At 32.0% G+C, this 18246-nt stretch overlaps 2 protein-coding genes across 2 annotated transcripts; both read right to left on the reverse strand.

Annotated features, from left to right (window-relative positions):
- Positions 1 to 998: 998 nt before the first annotated feature.
- Positions 999 to 5208, reverse strand: LOC137826740 (uncharacterized). The gene is made up of 4 exons (XM_068632874.1): positions 4373 to 5208; positions 2867 to 3610; positions 1534 to 2771; positions 999 to 1135 (listed from the first exon to the last, which is right to left on the reverse strand). The coding sequence occupies exons 1-4, from the start codon at positions 4499 to 4501 to the stop codon at positions 1126 to 1128; spliced, it is 2121 nt and encodes a 706-aa protein (XP_068488975.1). The 5' UTR covers positions 4502 to 5208; the 3' UTR covers positions 999 to 1125.
- Positions 5185 to 14361, reverse strand: LOC137823655 (uncharacterized). The gene is made up of 5 exons (XM_068628873.1): positions 9022 to 14361; positions 8594 to 8827; positions 7811 to 8506; positions 6844 to 7647; positions 5185 to 6006 (listed from the first exon to the last, which is right to left on the reverse strand). The coding sequence occupies exons 1-5, from the start codon at positions 12055 to 12057 to the stop codon at positions 5185 to 5187; spliced, it is 5592 nt and encodes a 1863-aa protein (XP_068484974.1). The 5' UTR covers positions 12058 to 14361.
- Positions 14362 to 18246: the final 3885 nt, after the last annotated feature.

The following is an 18246-nucleotide window of genomic DNA, read 5'->3' on the forward strand; positions in this document are numbered from 1 at the left end:
AATTTTTTAATCCTTAAAATAGTTTTTAATTTAGTTAATAAAATCATTATTATTATTTTTAAATAATTTTTATTTAATATTTTTTATATCAATTTAAACTTAGTTTATATGCTTTTTAGTTTTAGAAAAATTTTACTTGTTAGTTTAAAAATTGATTTATTATGTTATTTATTATTCTTATATTTTTTAATATTAGTTTTAATTTTAGGAATGTGCGTTGTGATATTGAAAAGAGGGAAAAAGAAATTGATGAAACGTATTTTTGTGACTGTGTGAATCATTAGGAGAGAGTGAAAAAGATTGGAAAATAAGTGAATTATTGGAAAGAGAGAGTGCTAAAGAACTCAATCATTCGTCTTTCTACCTTTCTAGTATAAAGTTTAAAATAAAAAATAACATAAAGGTACCCAACAGAATAAAATCATCATGGCTCATAAACCCTTTTATTATTAAAAAAATTGTTTTCAATCATGATATTAATATTTTACTATATCAATCCATCACAAATAAATAAAAATGAGCAACAAAATAATAAACATGTTCTATCGCTAAGTATTTAATGCACAATTTTTGTAAAGTTTCTATCAAACTAAGCCCTATAATAACCACACACCTGCTCGTAAACAATATGTAAAAGATTTTATTCTTTTTCATTCATTTAAATCATTTTTTTAACCAAATAATTATTTATGTATCTTTCTTTTATTTTTATCTATCTTATATTTACATTTCTTTCACAAAATATCAGTTTAAACAAATCCAAATAAAAAATTACTAAATAACATATTTATTCAAAACAAAAAGATATTTTTATCTATTTTTTATTCATACATGTTTGATGAAATATTTTTTAAACCAATCTAACATAATAAAAAACTAAATACAAAATTCAAAACAATAAAGAAAAAATGAGTAAACAGCAATTTCTAAATTTATAGCTAAAATTACTGTCATACTATGAACAAGTTCAAAGTAAAAAATTAAAATTATCAATCCACTTCAGAAAGAAATACAAAATACAAAATATAGAAAAATGTATCCATTTTTTCAAAATAAAAAAAAAAAAAATGTTTTCTCAACTTGCTCCTCTTCTTGTGAAAAATCTGTTACATTAGTTTGCATTTCTTAACGAGACCTGAAATATAAATACAACACACAATTAGAAACAGTAAAATTTCATTTGACAATATCATAACTTCAATTCAAATTTACTTCAGGTTATGCTTAAAATCCTCCAAGTCATGGGATAATTAGCCTTATAATTTTGCCAGAAAAAAAGGTTCACAATAAACCTCAAATAAAGGAATATTTAATTTCGGGTGGTATCATTAATAAGGTAAAATAGTGGAGATTTATACCATCACAAAAAGATATAAATTTTGTTTATTCAAGACTGAAAGAAATATAGACGAACATCATAGCTATCCTAAATTTCAGAAATTAGTAATTGATCCAAAAAAATGGTAGAAATTCAGCATTAACAAGGTCTATCTGAAGGGATTAAGTTTTGAATTTGGGTAATAAATTCCTTACCTCTTTGTGAACAACCTATTGACAATGTTGTTGAGATCATCATCGTGGATCAAACTAGGATTATTCTGGAAGTTTACATGGGGAATCATTGGTGCTTTTGCAACTCCTATAGAAAATTTGTCCATCTTGCGGCATTTAGCTATCTTCATTTCTTTCAGACATGAGAACTGCAAAGTAGCTTTCCCTAAATAAAACCCTTCTAGCCTTGGTAAGGAATCCAACGTTAATGTTGTGAGTTTTCCAAATATGATCTCATCATCATTGTCTTCTTTCTCAGCTATCTCTTTTAATGATTTACAGTTCATTACAATCAGGGACTCAAGTTGCACCAAACTTTTGGCAGTTGAAAATTTGAATAAATATGTCATCTCTTGACACAACTTCACACACAATTGTTTCAGGCTGATGAATGATACTGAATTCGGAACTAAATTTTGTAATTGAGGGCACCTTTCAAGGTTTAATACTTCAAGCTTTTCAGAATATGGCGGGTGCTCTAACCCTATGGACTTTAGCTCTTCAAGATTGCCTAGGGTTAAACTTTTCAGTGTGGTAGGTATTCTCTCCTTAACTTGGTGTTCTTGGGCAGGGAATATCTTCTTGATTCTAAGGCATCTAACAACTAGATGTTCTAAATTGTGCACCTTGTGGAGGAAATCAAAAGGCAAAGTATCTTCCTCACTATAATCATCCTCATTGTCATCATCCTTACTGTCACCATCCTTACTGTCACCATCTTCATTGTCATCATCATTATCACTGTCATCATCAACATTGTTACCATCCTCACTGTCACCATCATCACTGTCACTATCCTTATTGTCACCATCATCACTGTCACTATCCTCACTGTCACCATCCTCACTGTCACCATACTTACTGTCACCATCATCATCACTATCACTATCATCATCACTGACACTATCATCACTGTCATTAGCAACACTGTCACCATCATCATCACTGTCACTATCATCACTGTCATCAGCAACACTGTCACCATCATCACTGTCATCATCATTACTGCCACCATCTTCACTTTCACCATCCTCACTGTTATCATTAACACTGTCACCATCATCACTGTCACCATCATTTTTGTCATCATCATTGTCACAATCCTCAAAGCATAGCTCAAGATAGTTTAACTTGTCAAAGAGGTCTTCTGGAAAATATTTATTCCTCAATAACTTAATGTTTTCCTCATTGAGTGCCAATTTCTTCAGTTTGGGAACAACCTAACAAGGTCAACATATTCAAAAGTAAATGTGGAGTTGATGGAGGGAAATAATGGAAACAAATATAGAACTCAAAAGTGGTAGTACTTTGTCACCTTTTCAACAGAGAACAAAGGTTGTCTATTTGTATCTGGAGAACTAACTTCATTCTCTGTTGTATCTGGATAACTAACCTTACTCTCTGTAATTTCTTTTGTGTCACTATCAAGAAATTCAAATGTGAATAGTTTCAACTTTGGACAATAGGACACGTTTAAGCTTTCTAATATGGGGCATTTCAGATGGTGTTTTCCAGGATAAAAGCAACTTAGCTGTGGCAGCTTATAAAGAAGCAAAGATGACAAACAAGGGAATTCAAACCTTGCAGTTGCTTCCTCTTCCATTGCATCTTCCTTTCTTACTATTGATACCAACTCGGCACAGTTCCGTATATCAAGTGTCCCAAGCTTTAAAAGATTTTTGGCAAGGGATGAATGGAATAGTGTTTCCAATTGTTTGCAATCACGAACACTCACTTCTTGTAAATTTGGAAAGTTGATCATTCCTTGTGGATCTTTGCTCCATACCCTCTTCAAATATGGCAACTTATCTAAAGTAAGCTTTTTCAAAGGAGAGACTATTCCATTCTTTTCCATCGTTTCATCGATATTAAATATTACCTGCACAGCCTTGCAGCTATGTACCTGCAATTCTTCCAAGCTCCTTAAGACACGAAGGATTCCAGATGAAATCTTAAAATTTTCTATAATGTTCTCTACCACCAATGTTTTTACGCTTTGAAAGTAGCTATCTTGCAACGCAGCTTTGTCATGCCAAAATTCTTTCATCTTAGGATCCTCCTTAATTGTCCAATGTTTTATTTTGGAAAAAAAAAATGAGAAGTGGACACAGAAGGACAAATATTAGAACTTCACTTGAAATGAAAATTATGTTATCGAGAAAGTATTGAACCACCCTAAATTTTGAACTTAGTTTCTTACGGTAATAGGGGTATCACACTACAAGAAAATCATGAAATAAAAATTAATTTTAGAAACAAAAAATAATTAGTTGTTATAGTAACTAAATTACAAAAAAAATTTAAAAAAATTTAGTTTCTAAATTAGTTCCTATTATTGTTAAATGATTTCTAAATTGGTATCTAATTAACAACTAAGGATTTAGCAACTAAATTTAGAATCTAAATAATTGGTAGTTAAAACCTTGGTAGCTAATTAAATACCAATTTATAAACTATTTAACAATAATAGGAACTAATTTAGAAACCAATTTTTTTTAGTTTCTAAAATGTTTTCTAATTTAGTCACTATAACAACTAATTATTTTTTATCTATAAAATTAGTTTATATTTCATGGTTTTCTTATAGTGTCAGAGATACTGTATAGAAACAGAGGATGTGAAAGAAACATTTAATTTTTTTATTAAGTTTACACTATTAATTTCAGAATATTTCTAATTAGTCAACAAAAACTGTTTTGAATAAAAGAAATTAATTGAAAAAAAATATAATTGTTAAGTAATAATATACCAGTTCAATTGTAAAACTTACAAAAATCCTCATTTTCCAATCCCAAACCATTAATGATAATGAATTCCTTACCTTTTTGACAAACAACCACTGGACTGTAGTGTTGAGATCATTGAGGAAAGTTAAGTTAGAATAATATATTGAAGTTTCAATCCCTTGAAACATTGGCGCATTAATGGTTCCTTCAGAGAAAGTTATCATATTGGGGCATTCATCCACCGTGACTGTTTTGAGTCGTGAGAATTGCAAAGTGGTCTTTCCAGAATAAAAGCTTGCTAACTTTGGTAAGGAAACCAGCTCTAATGTTGTGAGGCGTCTAAACTTGATCTCAGCAGAAGCATCTTCATCTTCTTTTTTTACTATTTCTCTGATTAAATCACATTTCTCTATACATAAGAACTCAAGTTGCACCAAACTTTCGGCAGTTGAAAAGGTGAACAAATAATGAATTTTATCACAGAGCCGCACAGTCAACTTTTTTAATGTTACAGAAAATGGTTTTACCCATGGGTGCTCTAACCCTATTGACTCCAGGTCATGAAGTTTCACTAATGTTAATCTTTTCAATTCTGGAAGTTTTCCGTCATGAACTTCAAGTTTTTGAGAGGGAAATATCTCCTTGAGACCAAAGCAATGCCTCACTTCTAGACGTTGTAAACTGGGTACCTTGAGAAGATCAAAAGGCAAAGTTTTTTCTTTTCTGTCAACATTTTCATAGGATAGATCAAGTTTATTTAAATTGCACAGGAGGTGTGGTGGCCCATGTCCATCTCTCAACAAGATAATGTTTTCCTCATTGAGTGTCAAGTTTTTCAATTTTGGAACAACCTAGCAAGGTGAAATGAATTCAAAAGAAATGTGATTGTAATGGTGGCAGTTTGAAGCTATAGGAGGAAAATATATGACGAAAAGAAAAAGGAAGCAAAAAAGTGCTTGTGCTTTGTCACCTTTTCAACCGAGAACAGAGGTTGTTGAAGCTGGCTAATGGTATTGGGAGCACTGACTTCACTCTCTCTAACTGCTTCTTTGTCAGAAAATTTTGAAGTGAATAGCTTCAACATAGGACAATAGGACACGTCCAAGGTTTCTAATATGGGGCATTCCAGATGGTGTTTTCCTGGATAAAAGCAACTAAGCTTTGGTAGTTTATAAAGAATAAAGAAAGACAAATAAGGGAAATGAAACATTTCAGCTGTGCCAAGTTCTGTTTCATCTTCCTTTCCAACAATTTCTACCAAGCTCTTACACCTCAGTATTTCAAGTTTCTGTAGGTTTACAAGATTTCTGACAAGGGGTGAAGGAAACAGTGTTGTAATGCCACTGCAATCACTGACAATCACTTCTTGCAAATAGGGAAAGCTCACAATCCCTTGAGGATTTTTGTTCCATACACGAGTCAAATTTGGCAACTCATCCAAATCAAGCTTTTTCAAACGAGATACCATTCCATTGGTTTTGTTCATCTCAATGTCATGAATATCAAATACTACTTTAGCTTTCTCGCACCCATATACCTCCAATTCTTCCAGGCTCTTCAAGCAAGCAAGTATTTTAGATGGAATCACAGATTCTTTTTTTTTAATGTCTTCCACCACCAACTTTTTTAAATTTCCAAAGTACTTATATGGAAAAACAGCTTTCTTGGACCAAATATTCTGATGACTATCCTCCGTAAGTGTCAATTCCTTTGAATCTTCATAAGAAACCTATGAAAATAAACAAATATGAAAAGTGGACAAGGCAAGGAAAATAGAAGAACTTCACTTGAGAAAGATAATACTATATGTTATGAAAACCAGTACTGAAATTCCTTTTCACCTTGAGGGGTAGTATAAGGGTAGTGTAAACCACTGAGAATTTGAGAGAATTTTTTCTTAAACATTTCGCACAAAAACAATACCAATTATACCACCTCCAGACACCAAACAAACTGGTGCATCATCTGTACCTCACCAACATGTTAAAGATATGCATTTATTCTATTATGTAATTAGCAAAATATGGAAAGATTCCATATCTAGAAATTATGGATTTCTTTTAATATTGAATCCTCAATTTCAGTTACTTGACATACTTGGAAATACATTGAGTAAACTCTGCATGGTATCAGTGATTTAAAGTTCTTTGGTTTACAATTTGGCGCAGCCAAAATGAGTGCCTTTTATAGGTGGAGTATCCACTGCATTGCACATTGTTTCCTCCTTGGATCTCACCAGCACCCATGTCCAACAAAAAAATTGGTTTTCCTCAACACTTCAAAAACTCACAAAAATGGCTAAACAAATCCTCTAGCACCAGTCTTCAAAGGAGTGACAGTAACACCTCATGGAGCTCCAACTTAAGCTAAAACCCCATTTGCTATCCAACAGATTTTTGTGGGAACATGACTACAAGTATTCTTTTAATTTAATTTAGAAAAACTATATACATAATTATTCAATAGCGGAACATTTACAGAAAATTTTCATGGAAAAAACTAAATTAAGTGCAGGGAAGATGACCATTTATGATGATGATTAATAAATAATCTAATATATGCATACCTGACCAGTGGAAATTTTTCGCAGAGTGGCATTCAAATTGCCTTCCCAATACCATGTGTCTTTTTCACCTGCTGCAACATGTACTTTTCTTAGACTGGGTGCACTTTGTTTTTCACAGAATGTTTTCATCTTAGGGCAATCAGTCACTAGTAAATTTTCAAGTGAGGGGAATTTTAAACACTTCTTAGAACTGCAGAAACAAGTGAGGCTTTCTAGAGACACCAATTCAATAGCTTTAAGTTGTCTAAACTCAATCACTTGTTGTTCCTCTTGCTGAACAATTATCTCCATACTTTCACAAAAACTAACCTTCAAGGTTACGAGTTGAACCAAGCTTTTGGCAGTTGAGGATGTCATTAAATTCAACAATCCTAAACAATCAGTTACTTCCAAATATGTCAAGTAACTGAAAGACGCCATGTGTGGCATTAAGCTTTTCAATTTTCCACATCCAGAAACAACTAAGCGCTCTACCCTTTGAAGAAGCGGGCAATGTTTAAAACCTATATTCTGTAAAAACCACACATTGTTAAACATCAACTCCTTCAGTTGCACCACAACACCAATTTTTGCATCTGTAACAGGGTTTGTAGAAGCCCAAAACTCTTTGACGAGACAATTCATCAATGTTAGGCTTTCCAAATTAGGAAGTCTATTAAGCAACCAAAAGACAATTTCAGTGTTCTTCAATCCAGACAAGACAAGCGATTTTAATCTGTGCATTCTGTGAACACTAACAATGTACAACTGCAACCACTCTGCTTCCTTCCAGCTTATTGACATATATTCCAAATTGTGAATCACCTAAAAAGTAGGAGTCAATGAAGCATTACAAGCAAAAAGATATATAGTATAAGAACTAAAGTATAATAAGAAATTGAAAATAACTTCCCACGTCCTTTGGAAAGAGTTTCATTGTAAAATTAAGTTGCATGAATGAGTTTCTTAAATAAATTATATTTCGTACCTTTTCTGTAGCTAAAAGGATTCGATTCATTTGTGAATTTGTGGTTTCTTCCAAGTTGCTACAAACGAGTAAAGACAATTTTCGCAACAATGGCCATTCTAAACTGTGTGTTCCTCGATAGAAACTCCTGAGTTCAAACAAATGTTGTAATGATAGAGTATGTAGCTGAGGGAACCTAAAGGCTTCTTCATTTGATCGATTGTTGCAAGCAACAATCTCCTTAATTTCCCAGCAATTGGATACATCAAGCGTCTCCAGTTTTTCTAAGCCCTTGGCAACCGAGAGTGGAAACAGATATTCTAACATTTTACTCTTGTAAACAACAATGCTTTGAAGATTATTAAAATTAAGAACTTCATCAGTGTCCAACTTCCATATATGCACCAAGTTTGGTAGCCTTTTTAACAAGACATCATGCAAATTTAAATCACTTCTACCACAAGTTTCTGGAATATTCCGAAAGTCAAATATGGTTTCCACTGACGTACAATCAGTAATCACCAAACTTTGAAGGCTCTGAAACCTTTTTCCAATGTAGTTAGGAAATATTGTAACTAGTTTGTCGCATTCTCTTACTATCAAAGAATCCAAACAGTGAAAGGAATTGAAACCCATATGGGGCTGCCATATGGTATTCAGTTTTTTCATGCAGTTGATCTCCATTTCCTTCAACTTAGGAAAAATGTCAATATTCTGCTGCAATTGGAAATATTCATTAGCAATAAGTGAAATTAAACAGCAAATGACTTGAACAGTTAAATTGAATTGGATGACTCTACGCACCGTTGCATCTGTTGTACTAAATATGTCCTCCATCAGTTCACATCCACTTACAAAAAGGCTTTGGAGATTCACTAAACTTCCAGCTGTAGGGAATGACAATAAATATTTTAAATTTTCACAGTCTGATACATTCAACTTAAGCAAATTTTGAAAAGAATGAAAACATTGATCATTCCATATCTGCCGGATGTTGATAGAGGACAACTCCAGCCATTCTAATTTGGGAATTGAAACCTGTAATAAGAACACATAATTATTGTCTTAAGCATAACTAATTTTGATTTCAAAGTTTCACAAACCCAAGAGAAAGCCAAAACATAAAGAGACTGAATTCTTACTTCTTGTAGGGAAATAACATATCAAATTGAACATTAAAAATTGTAAATGTGTTGTAAATGATAAACATTTATGATAATATTTTTTAATACCTTTTCATTGAAGAGCGAAAGGAAGCCGTTGTTATATTGTCCAGATACTGTGGTAATTTGTTTGAGCTCCTTGTTTGGCACTTGGTCTTCAAATGATTGTGAGATGAAAGGCGTCTTATTGTTTGTATATAGACAACAAAATGATGGTAATGATTGTAATGTTAAAAATCTTAATTGAGGAAACTCGACCTTGTCAGCTTCAATAGCATTGTCATTAGATGATTCTCCTTCAATAGAAACAATTTCCTTCAAAGAATTACAATCACACGCTTCAATTCTTTCAACCATACCAAAACATTCGATCATTGAAAAAGAGAAAATATTTTTCAATTGATCACATGTTTTAATCTTGATGATCTTTAATCTGCGGAAAGAGTCCTTTGTGAGCTTATTGTCACATATTTTCTCCAAATTATCTAGTTTGTAAAGACACATGGACTCCAGTTTGGGGAAAGCTAGTAAAGGGTGAAACCGCTCCACTGATTTAATAATAAACTGGATACCAAAACTGTTAACAACATACATATGTTTCAAATTTGCAAACCCTTCAACATTGAATTCATAGAGAACATCATCGACATCATTCAGATCTCCCAGCAGCAAATGTTCCACATTTTTAAACAACATTTTAATCCATTTTTCAGAATGAATGTTAATACAATGACCTCTTAGGTTCAATGCCAAAAACTTCCCCGCTTCATACTTGTCCAACACTTTGAATTCTAACTGTGAAAGCATGTTGAGGTCTCCAATGACAATCTTGTAACTATCTAACTTGTCAAAGAACATGTTTTGTGGAAAATTGGCAACTCTTGGAATGTGTATGTCTAGAGTTCTTAACCAATTTAACTGCATCAACTCAGAAAGAGTAGCATTTAGACTCTTGATATTCTTCGCTGGCTTCCTTGGAATTGAGTAGTCTCTCATATAGAACTCTTCCAAAACCTTCATCCTTGATATGATATTGGGACGTATTATTCTCAGTTTTGGGCAATTGCTTAAGTCAAAAAGTTGTAGTTTATCCAATTGCCCAAATTCAAGGGGCAACCTTACAATATTAGATCCTGAAAGAGTAAGAATTCGTAATTTCTTTAACGCTCCAATGTATGATAGTTTCTTTTCAAGACTACATCTCTCCAAACTAAGCATTCTCAGTTTAGTAAGGCATTTAAGGGAAGAAGGTAAGAGTGATAAATTAACACCGGTTAATATCAAGACTCTGAGTTCAATCATATCTTTGAAAAAGTTGTCTGGTATTTTTATTGAATCATCTTTACTGTCAATATGCAAGACTTGTAGTCCAGGACAATCGATACTGTCAGGAAGCTCATCATTGAAATCACAATATTGTAAGAAAATAGCAGTGTACCTTTTAAGTTCATCTTTGTTCGGCCACTCATCAACTATGCCATTTTTCATAAAAAGTACATGTTTTTCTTTTGATGATATTGAAAGAGCGACATTGCGCACAATGTCATGCATGTTGAAGCGGTCAGTGGAGTAACTTTCCACCAACAAACTTGAGTCTTTCAGCACTTCAATCAATGCATTTACTCTATGTCTCGCTTCTCTGATTGTGAAGACTCCTTGAAGTAAGCCTGAACCAATACAGAACTTCACCAAGTCCATAATCAAAGCATCATTTCCCATTCTAGCACATTGTAAAAAAAGACACTTAAGCTCATCATTTTTAAGATGATCATAGCTCAACTTTACAGAGAACTCGATAGATTCCCGCTCTTCTGTAAAACTTTGTCTTTTGATTTGTCGATAGACATCCTCCCATACAAAGGCGCTCTTATTCTTTAGTGCTCTTCCAATGGAAACTAAGGCTATAGGCAACCCAGCACACATTTTGGCAATTTCAGTGACTTTCTTATCAAACATAGAATTTGTGGAATGTATACCAGCCACTTTCTTAAGCAAAGTTTCTGCCTCCTTTTCATCAATGACTCCTACCAAGAAAGTTGATTGATCCTGCACATCCATTTGATTACATATTACTTCTTTACTTCTAGATGTTAGAAGAATTTTGCATCTTTTGTGATCCATTGGTGCCTTTTCTTTTTTTACCTTATTGGAATTTGCATACAACTTGTCTTTTTTCATCTTACTAGAATCAATAGACATATCTTCCTTTTCCCTTTTATTGTAACCAAAATCAGAAATATCCTTGACATCCCATTGGTTGTCATCAACATCATAACTACTTGGAATCCCCAATTTATTCAAGTCCAATCCATCCCATAGATCATCAAGGATTATAAGAGTATTCTCCTTTTCATTTTGTAACCTCTTTCTAATGAGATCTGCTCTTAGTGTTTCGCTTTCCTCTTCCATTCTCATTCCTAACATCTCGGCAATTTGTCCTTGAATATTTTTTATGTCAGGATTTCTTGTTATGTTTGCCATTACCACCATGTTGAATAGTTTCTTTTCCTGAACTTTCTTGGCAATTGCTTTTACTAAAGTGGTCTTACCCACACCACCAACCCCATAAACTCCAACAATGTTAGTTTTAGAGTCTTCAAGTGTTTTCATAATCATCTCGAAAGTTTTGTTTCTCGACCCAAAGCTTTCATAACCGGTGTTTGCCAAAGCAGAATCAACAGTTGGGAATACTCGATAGGAAACTCTGTCAAACTTCTTTTTGAAGTGTTCATCTGCTTTTATTTCTTCTATTATCTTTGTAGCTTTCCTTCCTAACCGATACCTTAACTGCAAGTTATTTGGAAAGAAACCAATGGAACTTATCTTTGAATGGCGTTCATCGTCAATAAAACTAACATATTTTTTTATCTTTTCATCCACGTGTTTTAGCCAATTATGAACGTCATTTTCAATTTCTTCTGCATTCATCTCTGCTTTCTTAGCTTCATTTTGTACCCTCTGCCTAGCATCATTCAGCATCACAATGTAATTATTCAGCTCTTGAAGTTTCTCATTGTAATTATAAAAGTAGCCCACATGTCGTTTGACCAGACCACCTCCAATTTGAAGTGCACTTTCGGTAGTCGTGGAAATAACTGTCTCCATGCTCCCTTTACAATTGACGCTTCCTTTTTTATTATTCTTTTATGGTTACAAATTTTTCCTGGATGTTACAAATGCAAAATTAAAAAAAAAACTATGACCTGAAAGTACACGGATAAGGAAATATAACACCTTAATGTAATGTTGTTATATGTTTGTGTCTGAAGCCTACTGCAGAACTCTGTAAACTCGGGAAGTGTAGGCTTAGAAAAATCCTGAAGGCTGAGATAGCACTAGAAAAGATAGCTCTTCAATATAAAAGCTCACTTTAAACTCTATCATACGACAATCGTGCAAAATGGCAACCAACCGCTAGATTGAGAACAACTTATCATTGTTCCTTGTGCCAACTAACCCGGTATGAAGCTAATTAACAAGACCTCTCTGGACTCGAGGGTATTCGGGGAAAGGAGGAATTTTGAATAGGAGAATTTGGTATTCGGGGAAATTGGGTCCAATGCCCAATTGAGTGTATCATGTTGGCAACCATGTCAACATCTAACTCTAGTAATCCTAGATTGGGTTGAACCATAATACATATATGCAATTGCAGTACAAGTATTAGGTTGGGGTTAGATTACACCAGTAGGGTGGAAAACTGCAAAATTATTGTTTTATCAAGTAATGTTATATTTGTCATCATATTCAATTAGTGTTAAACTTTCTGCTTATTTGTGATAAACTTACCGATGATTCTATAACCAACTCAAATGCTACCTCATTGTTGTCCTCCCAAACACAATTCACGGTACAATGGTGCAACTACACTGCTTCTATAATTTAATCTGCATCATACTATTTAGACTAGATTTTTCACATTCTATGTAGATCATTTCCTGTGAACAGAAGCAAAACTAAAGACACCAACCATCTAGAAGATAACACCTCTTTTAAATGATAACCTTTGGAGAGTGAACAGAGCAATTTCCTAGATAGGGGTAACCAAGAAGAACACCAAAACAGTTGTTAAGTGTGGAAGGCATAGAAGGAGTCTCGCCAAGGAAACCAGAGATAACATCCACCAGGAGAGAGAAACAGGACTAAAGTAATGAACAACAAAGCAAATGATTGTCCACACTCAAATACAGATGTCAATACAGATGTCAGCTAAGGGTCAGCTCATGGAACCACACTCTGCAACAAAGGATATTCAAAGCTGATGCAACACAAACCCATTTAGAAGGAGCTGAAAAGTAAGATTAGTGTATTGTTTGGCCCAAAGACTTTGGTGAGTAGCAATATTTTGGAACACTTGGGCAATGTGTAAATCTGGTTTTTGGCAAATAGTTATGTTCTCTGGTACTGAGAACCGGTCGCACTTAATATTATTATTCATTCTTTGCAGAAAAAAAAAACTAGGTAGATGCTAGTTTCCTACTCACTCTTTAATTTCAAAATCTCTTTTTAAACCTTAATCTCTTCATCTTATGTGTATTCTCTTATGAAAACGCCCATTATTTTTCCCTCTCTCTGTTTCAATTTCTCCCCCATTTTATACTTTTTTTAACATGTGTTAATGTTGCTGGTAAAGGAAGCTTTATACAACAATGGAGTTCATGTTGAAGGTGGTGTTGCTGACATGAAAAGTAGAGGAAACATAGAAGTAGAAAAGAAAACACAAAATTGACGTGTGTAACAAACATGATGGAGGTTGTCATAATATTTCAATACTGAAACAAATACATAAGTGCAATAAAGAATATCCAGTAACAATAATGTTCAATTAACAAAAGCATACATAAAGAAACAACGACAAATATACAATATTATTATAGAACAGCTTGTTTGAATTGCGTACCAGTAATTGAGTCTTTGTTTCCTTCTTATTATAAGCTTGTACCTATTCAGAGTTTGATTTCACAATGGTGATTCCAAAAGGTGAGGATCCTGCACTCATAGTGGGGTACTTCTCTTTTACTTAATTTTTTTTTTAAAATTTATAACAAGTTTAGAAACACGTAGAAGAACAAATTGGAAGGAAATAATATAAAAAATTCATTTATTTATTTATTTTTTTAGTTGTTTGGAAAACAGGACATTTAGAAATGTAATAAAGACCAAATTTGAACAGAATAAGAAAAAACAAATCTTTTTAAAATGCTATAGCAAAAAGAAATGCAGGGTAAAGCAAACTTAAAATATGCAGAAAATATAGGGTTTTTTTTTTTGGTTTTTTTCAATTCAGAAACGCAAATGTGTAAATAAAGGATAAAAATAGGATGTGAATGAAAAAAAAATTGATCAGATTCAGAAGCACTAGATTGAAACTCAGTTGAACTGTTTGTTTTATTTTTCTGCTTGGTTGCTTTGCATAAGTAAACAATGAGCCAAAACCCATATGTAGAGAGGGGGAGGAAAAGAGAGGCTAAGTTCTTTGCTTGGCAAGAGAGAAAGAAAAAATAATTAAGATAAGAAACAAACGAAATCTTTTTATTCATTGCAGAATACTGAACAGAAAATAGTATTTGTTATATTTTTAGGGCTGAATAAGTTCTTACAACATTTCATTCCAATGAACTGAAAAATTCCAAATTTTTAAGTAAACTTTTCATATGACATTTAAAAAAAATGAGAATAAGTTGGTTAGAAGATGAATGAAAGTTTTTATTTCATTGGAATGCAAAATGATTTAAAAATATTGTACAAATTATGAGCTATACAAAATCCAGTAAGTAACAGTAAGTTGCGTAAAGATGATTAGAAAAAAGAAAGAGGTTATTTATTCTTTGCTTGGCAAGCAAAAGTGAGTGTGAATAAAAAAAAGGGAAGGAATAATATTTTCCTGAAAAGAACATTGGTTGTGGAAATTGTGCTTCTTAATAAGAAAAGAATAAACATATTTTGGTGAATGGTCAGAGGAAAGCACGATCATGGTTTGTAGAAGATATAAGGCTCAAAGGGGATATTTCTAGCCAATGGTTTAAAAATTTAAATAAGTTTATTTGTAATTTAAGACTAGTTAACGAATCAACTATTTATAAAAAAAAAAACATTTTCTTAAAATATTATATCAATTCCTCCAAAAATTGTCTAATTCTTATATAAATTAATTTAAAATTATAATAATATTAATAAGTAGATTTTAAGTCGAAGTCAACCTTATGCAACTGGTTTAAAATATGAGGTTTGCACGGACCATATATTTATTGGTGATTCGATAGTGAGTGACTTGATAAGGCGAACAAATTCTTGATATATTCTAAATGACTCTAATATCATAGTAAAGAGTAAACTACAAGAGAAAATTGATACATTGATTGATATGAATGAAATCCTAATATGAAGTTGACTTTAAGCCTAACTCAACCTCATAAAACCGGCTTATAAGATGATGTTTGCACCCACTTATACTATGAAATGTCCTAATCTCTAGTCAATGCGAGATTTCCTACAGTGTGTCATAATTGATGACTTCTTTACGGCAAGTGTATAGTGTTAGAAGTGATAAATTTGTTCTAAGGAGGGATATTGAACCTGCATGAACAATTGAATTCTCAAGTATAATATTCACTAAATAGAAAACAACATAATAAAGTTTATTGGAATTTTGTTGTGTATGAGATTGTAAGAATGTAAATAAAGCAAAGTAAATAGTTATTTGATTCAATTGGGATTGAGGTTCATCCTTCTCACTCTTTTGTATTTTGAAAAACATAATAATATTCTATCTTTGATTGATATTGATGTCCATATAAAATTCATTTATATCGATTCCATGCATATAAAATTATTAAAATTGTCTCCTAAATATTGATTTCTTGCATATTTATAAAAAAAAGTCCTTATTGTTACGAGCAGATATTGATAGCAATTAATATTTCAAATATATTCATAGTTTTCAAATATACGTTAAGTATCATCATTTAGGTCAGATGCTTAGTAGTACTTTTCAGTCAAATCAAGAACGGGATATTATGTTTAAATATCATCTCAATACATAAGAGTTTTAACATATTACTCACAATCCAAAGTGTAGAATTAACCACTCATGTTGGCCATTACAAGCATGGAAAGCAAGGAAAAAATCTAGGATACTTCTCCTTGATGACTGCTACCTCCTTTAGGGTTTTCTATTTCCTCCTATTCTCCCAATGATGTCTAGAATTATGCCTCGATCACGCCTCATATTTAACCTAGTTGGGCTTGAGCTAAGTGAATTCTCGCCTAGGCGAGTTTGGGATTGTTTGGGCGAGTTGGACGAGAAAAAACTCAACATCTCTGAAGTGATCTCGCTTGGACGAGTTCCTCTAAAGTGATCGTGTTGAGGGTTCCTGCTTTCCCTTTTCATCTTGTCTTTTCTCATTTAGCCCTTTCATCTTCATTTTCTTCTAGAATCCAAAAATTAACACAAATTTGGGAATAAATTCATTCTTATTCCTTTTATAATCACAAAATATGTAAAAGGTTTAAATTCATAAATTAACACTAGAGACAAAAAATAATTAGTTGCTACAATGATTAAATTAGAGATCATTTTAGAGACTACTTTTTTTTTGCTTTCTAAATTAGTTTATATTATTGTTAAATAGTTTCTAAATTGGTATCTAATTAGCTACAAAGTTTTAACTACCAATTATTTATATTCTAAATTTGGTAGCAAAAACCTTGATAACTAATTAGATACCAATTTAGAAACCATTTAACAACAATAGAAACTAATTTAGAAATCAAAAGTTTTTTTAGTTTCTAAAATGGTCTCTAATTTAGTCACTGTAACAAGAAATTATATTTAGTCTCTAAAATTGATTTATATTTCATGATTTTCTTGTAATGTAAAAGAAAAATTATAATTTTTTTTATCACAATAAATAAAATTAAATTAAAATAGACACTTAAGAGGTGCAACATCCACACGAACAATAGACAACGAAACGAATGTAAGTGCAACTTTCAATTATACTATACATTCACGCCACCTTCCTTCATTTTGATTTGTCAGTGTATAGTCCACTAATGATGTTCATCAATGCATGTCTATCAGTGTTTGCTAATAGCATAAATGCCAAAATGCAGTAATAACCTATTTTATTACTATTAATATTTACTGCAACTTCTGTCACTACGAAACTACAGTATTTATAGATTTTAGACTCTGTATATTTCGAGTTGTGTAAAAGGGTAGATACTCCTTATTATATTACACAAATATATTTACAAACAAATCATAGGTGCACACAGTACAATAATTCTAGAAAAATGAAACGTCTTTCCTATTCTATGACATATTTATTCTTAAACTAGAAATGTATCCATAAAAAATTAATTTCAATATTAATCCTAATTTAAATGAAGGAAATTAAATAAATAATATTTGGCAAAGAGTAAAAATAAAAATGGATAAAAAATATTCAACTTATAAGATAAAAAAAAGGAATGCAACTGGAAAAAAGAGAAATAAAGTTTGCATTAACTAATTAATTAAAATAAAGTAAATTAGACAACAACAATAAAATTAAAGTAAGGGTCCTACGCTATTCTATTCACCACCCTACCAGCAATCCTAAAGATAAATTTTCCTATCAATTATTAATAAATATACTTGTACATAAACACTTTTTTTATTATCTTCCTTCTCTTATCCTATTTTCCACTACCTCTTATTTTTCTTTTTCTTTTTCCTCTCTCTAAACATATATCTATACATTTTTATGAAAATGAAACATTTCCTAAACGTAATCGTTGAGAGATCTTAGTTAGTTCGGGAGGCTTATTTAAATCACAAGTTTGATGTTGCGGTCAAATTATATAAATTTTAAGTCTAATTCAATTTCATAAAATTAGTTTATAACTTAAAGTTTGAATTCACTAATCTTTAATTGAGGTTAGATTTCCAACATTATTTATAATAAAAAAGATTTAATATAATTTAAAACAAATATTTCACTAAAATCAAGATTATGTACGAAAAATAGTCTTGAAGTCTAACTCAATTTCACGTTGTTGGTGTGAAGTCAAGATTATTTATGAAATAGTCTTTAAGTTCAACTCAATTCTATAAAATCAATTTATAAGATGAGGTTTAGGGTTTAGGGTTTCAACCTATTTATATATTATAAAATGTTTTAATCTTTCACTAAAGGATATATTGATGTTGATCAAATATAGATGTGAGGTTATTTGTGAAATTAATCCGTAAGATTTTATTTGTGCACCAGTTTGGGGTCTATTAAGTTGTAGGTTTGGCGTTTAAAG

The sequence above is a fragment of the Phaseolus vulgaris genome, chromosome 8 (genome assembly GCF_000499845.2).
Source record: "Phaseolus vulgaris cultivar G19833 chromosome 8, P. vulgaris v2.0, whole genome shotgun sequence".
Taxonomy (NCBI): Eukaryota; Viridiplantae; Streptophyta; class Magnoliopsida; order Fabales; family Fabaceae; genus Phaseolus; species Phaseolus vulgaris.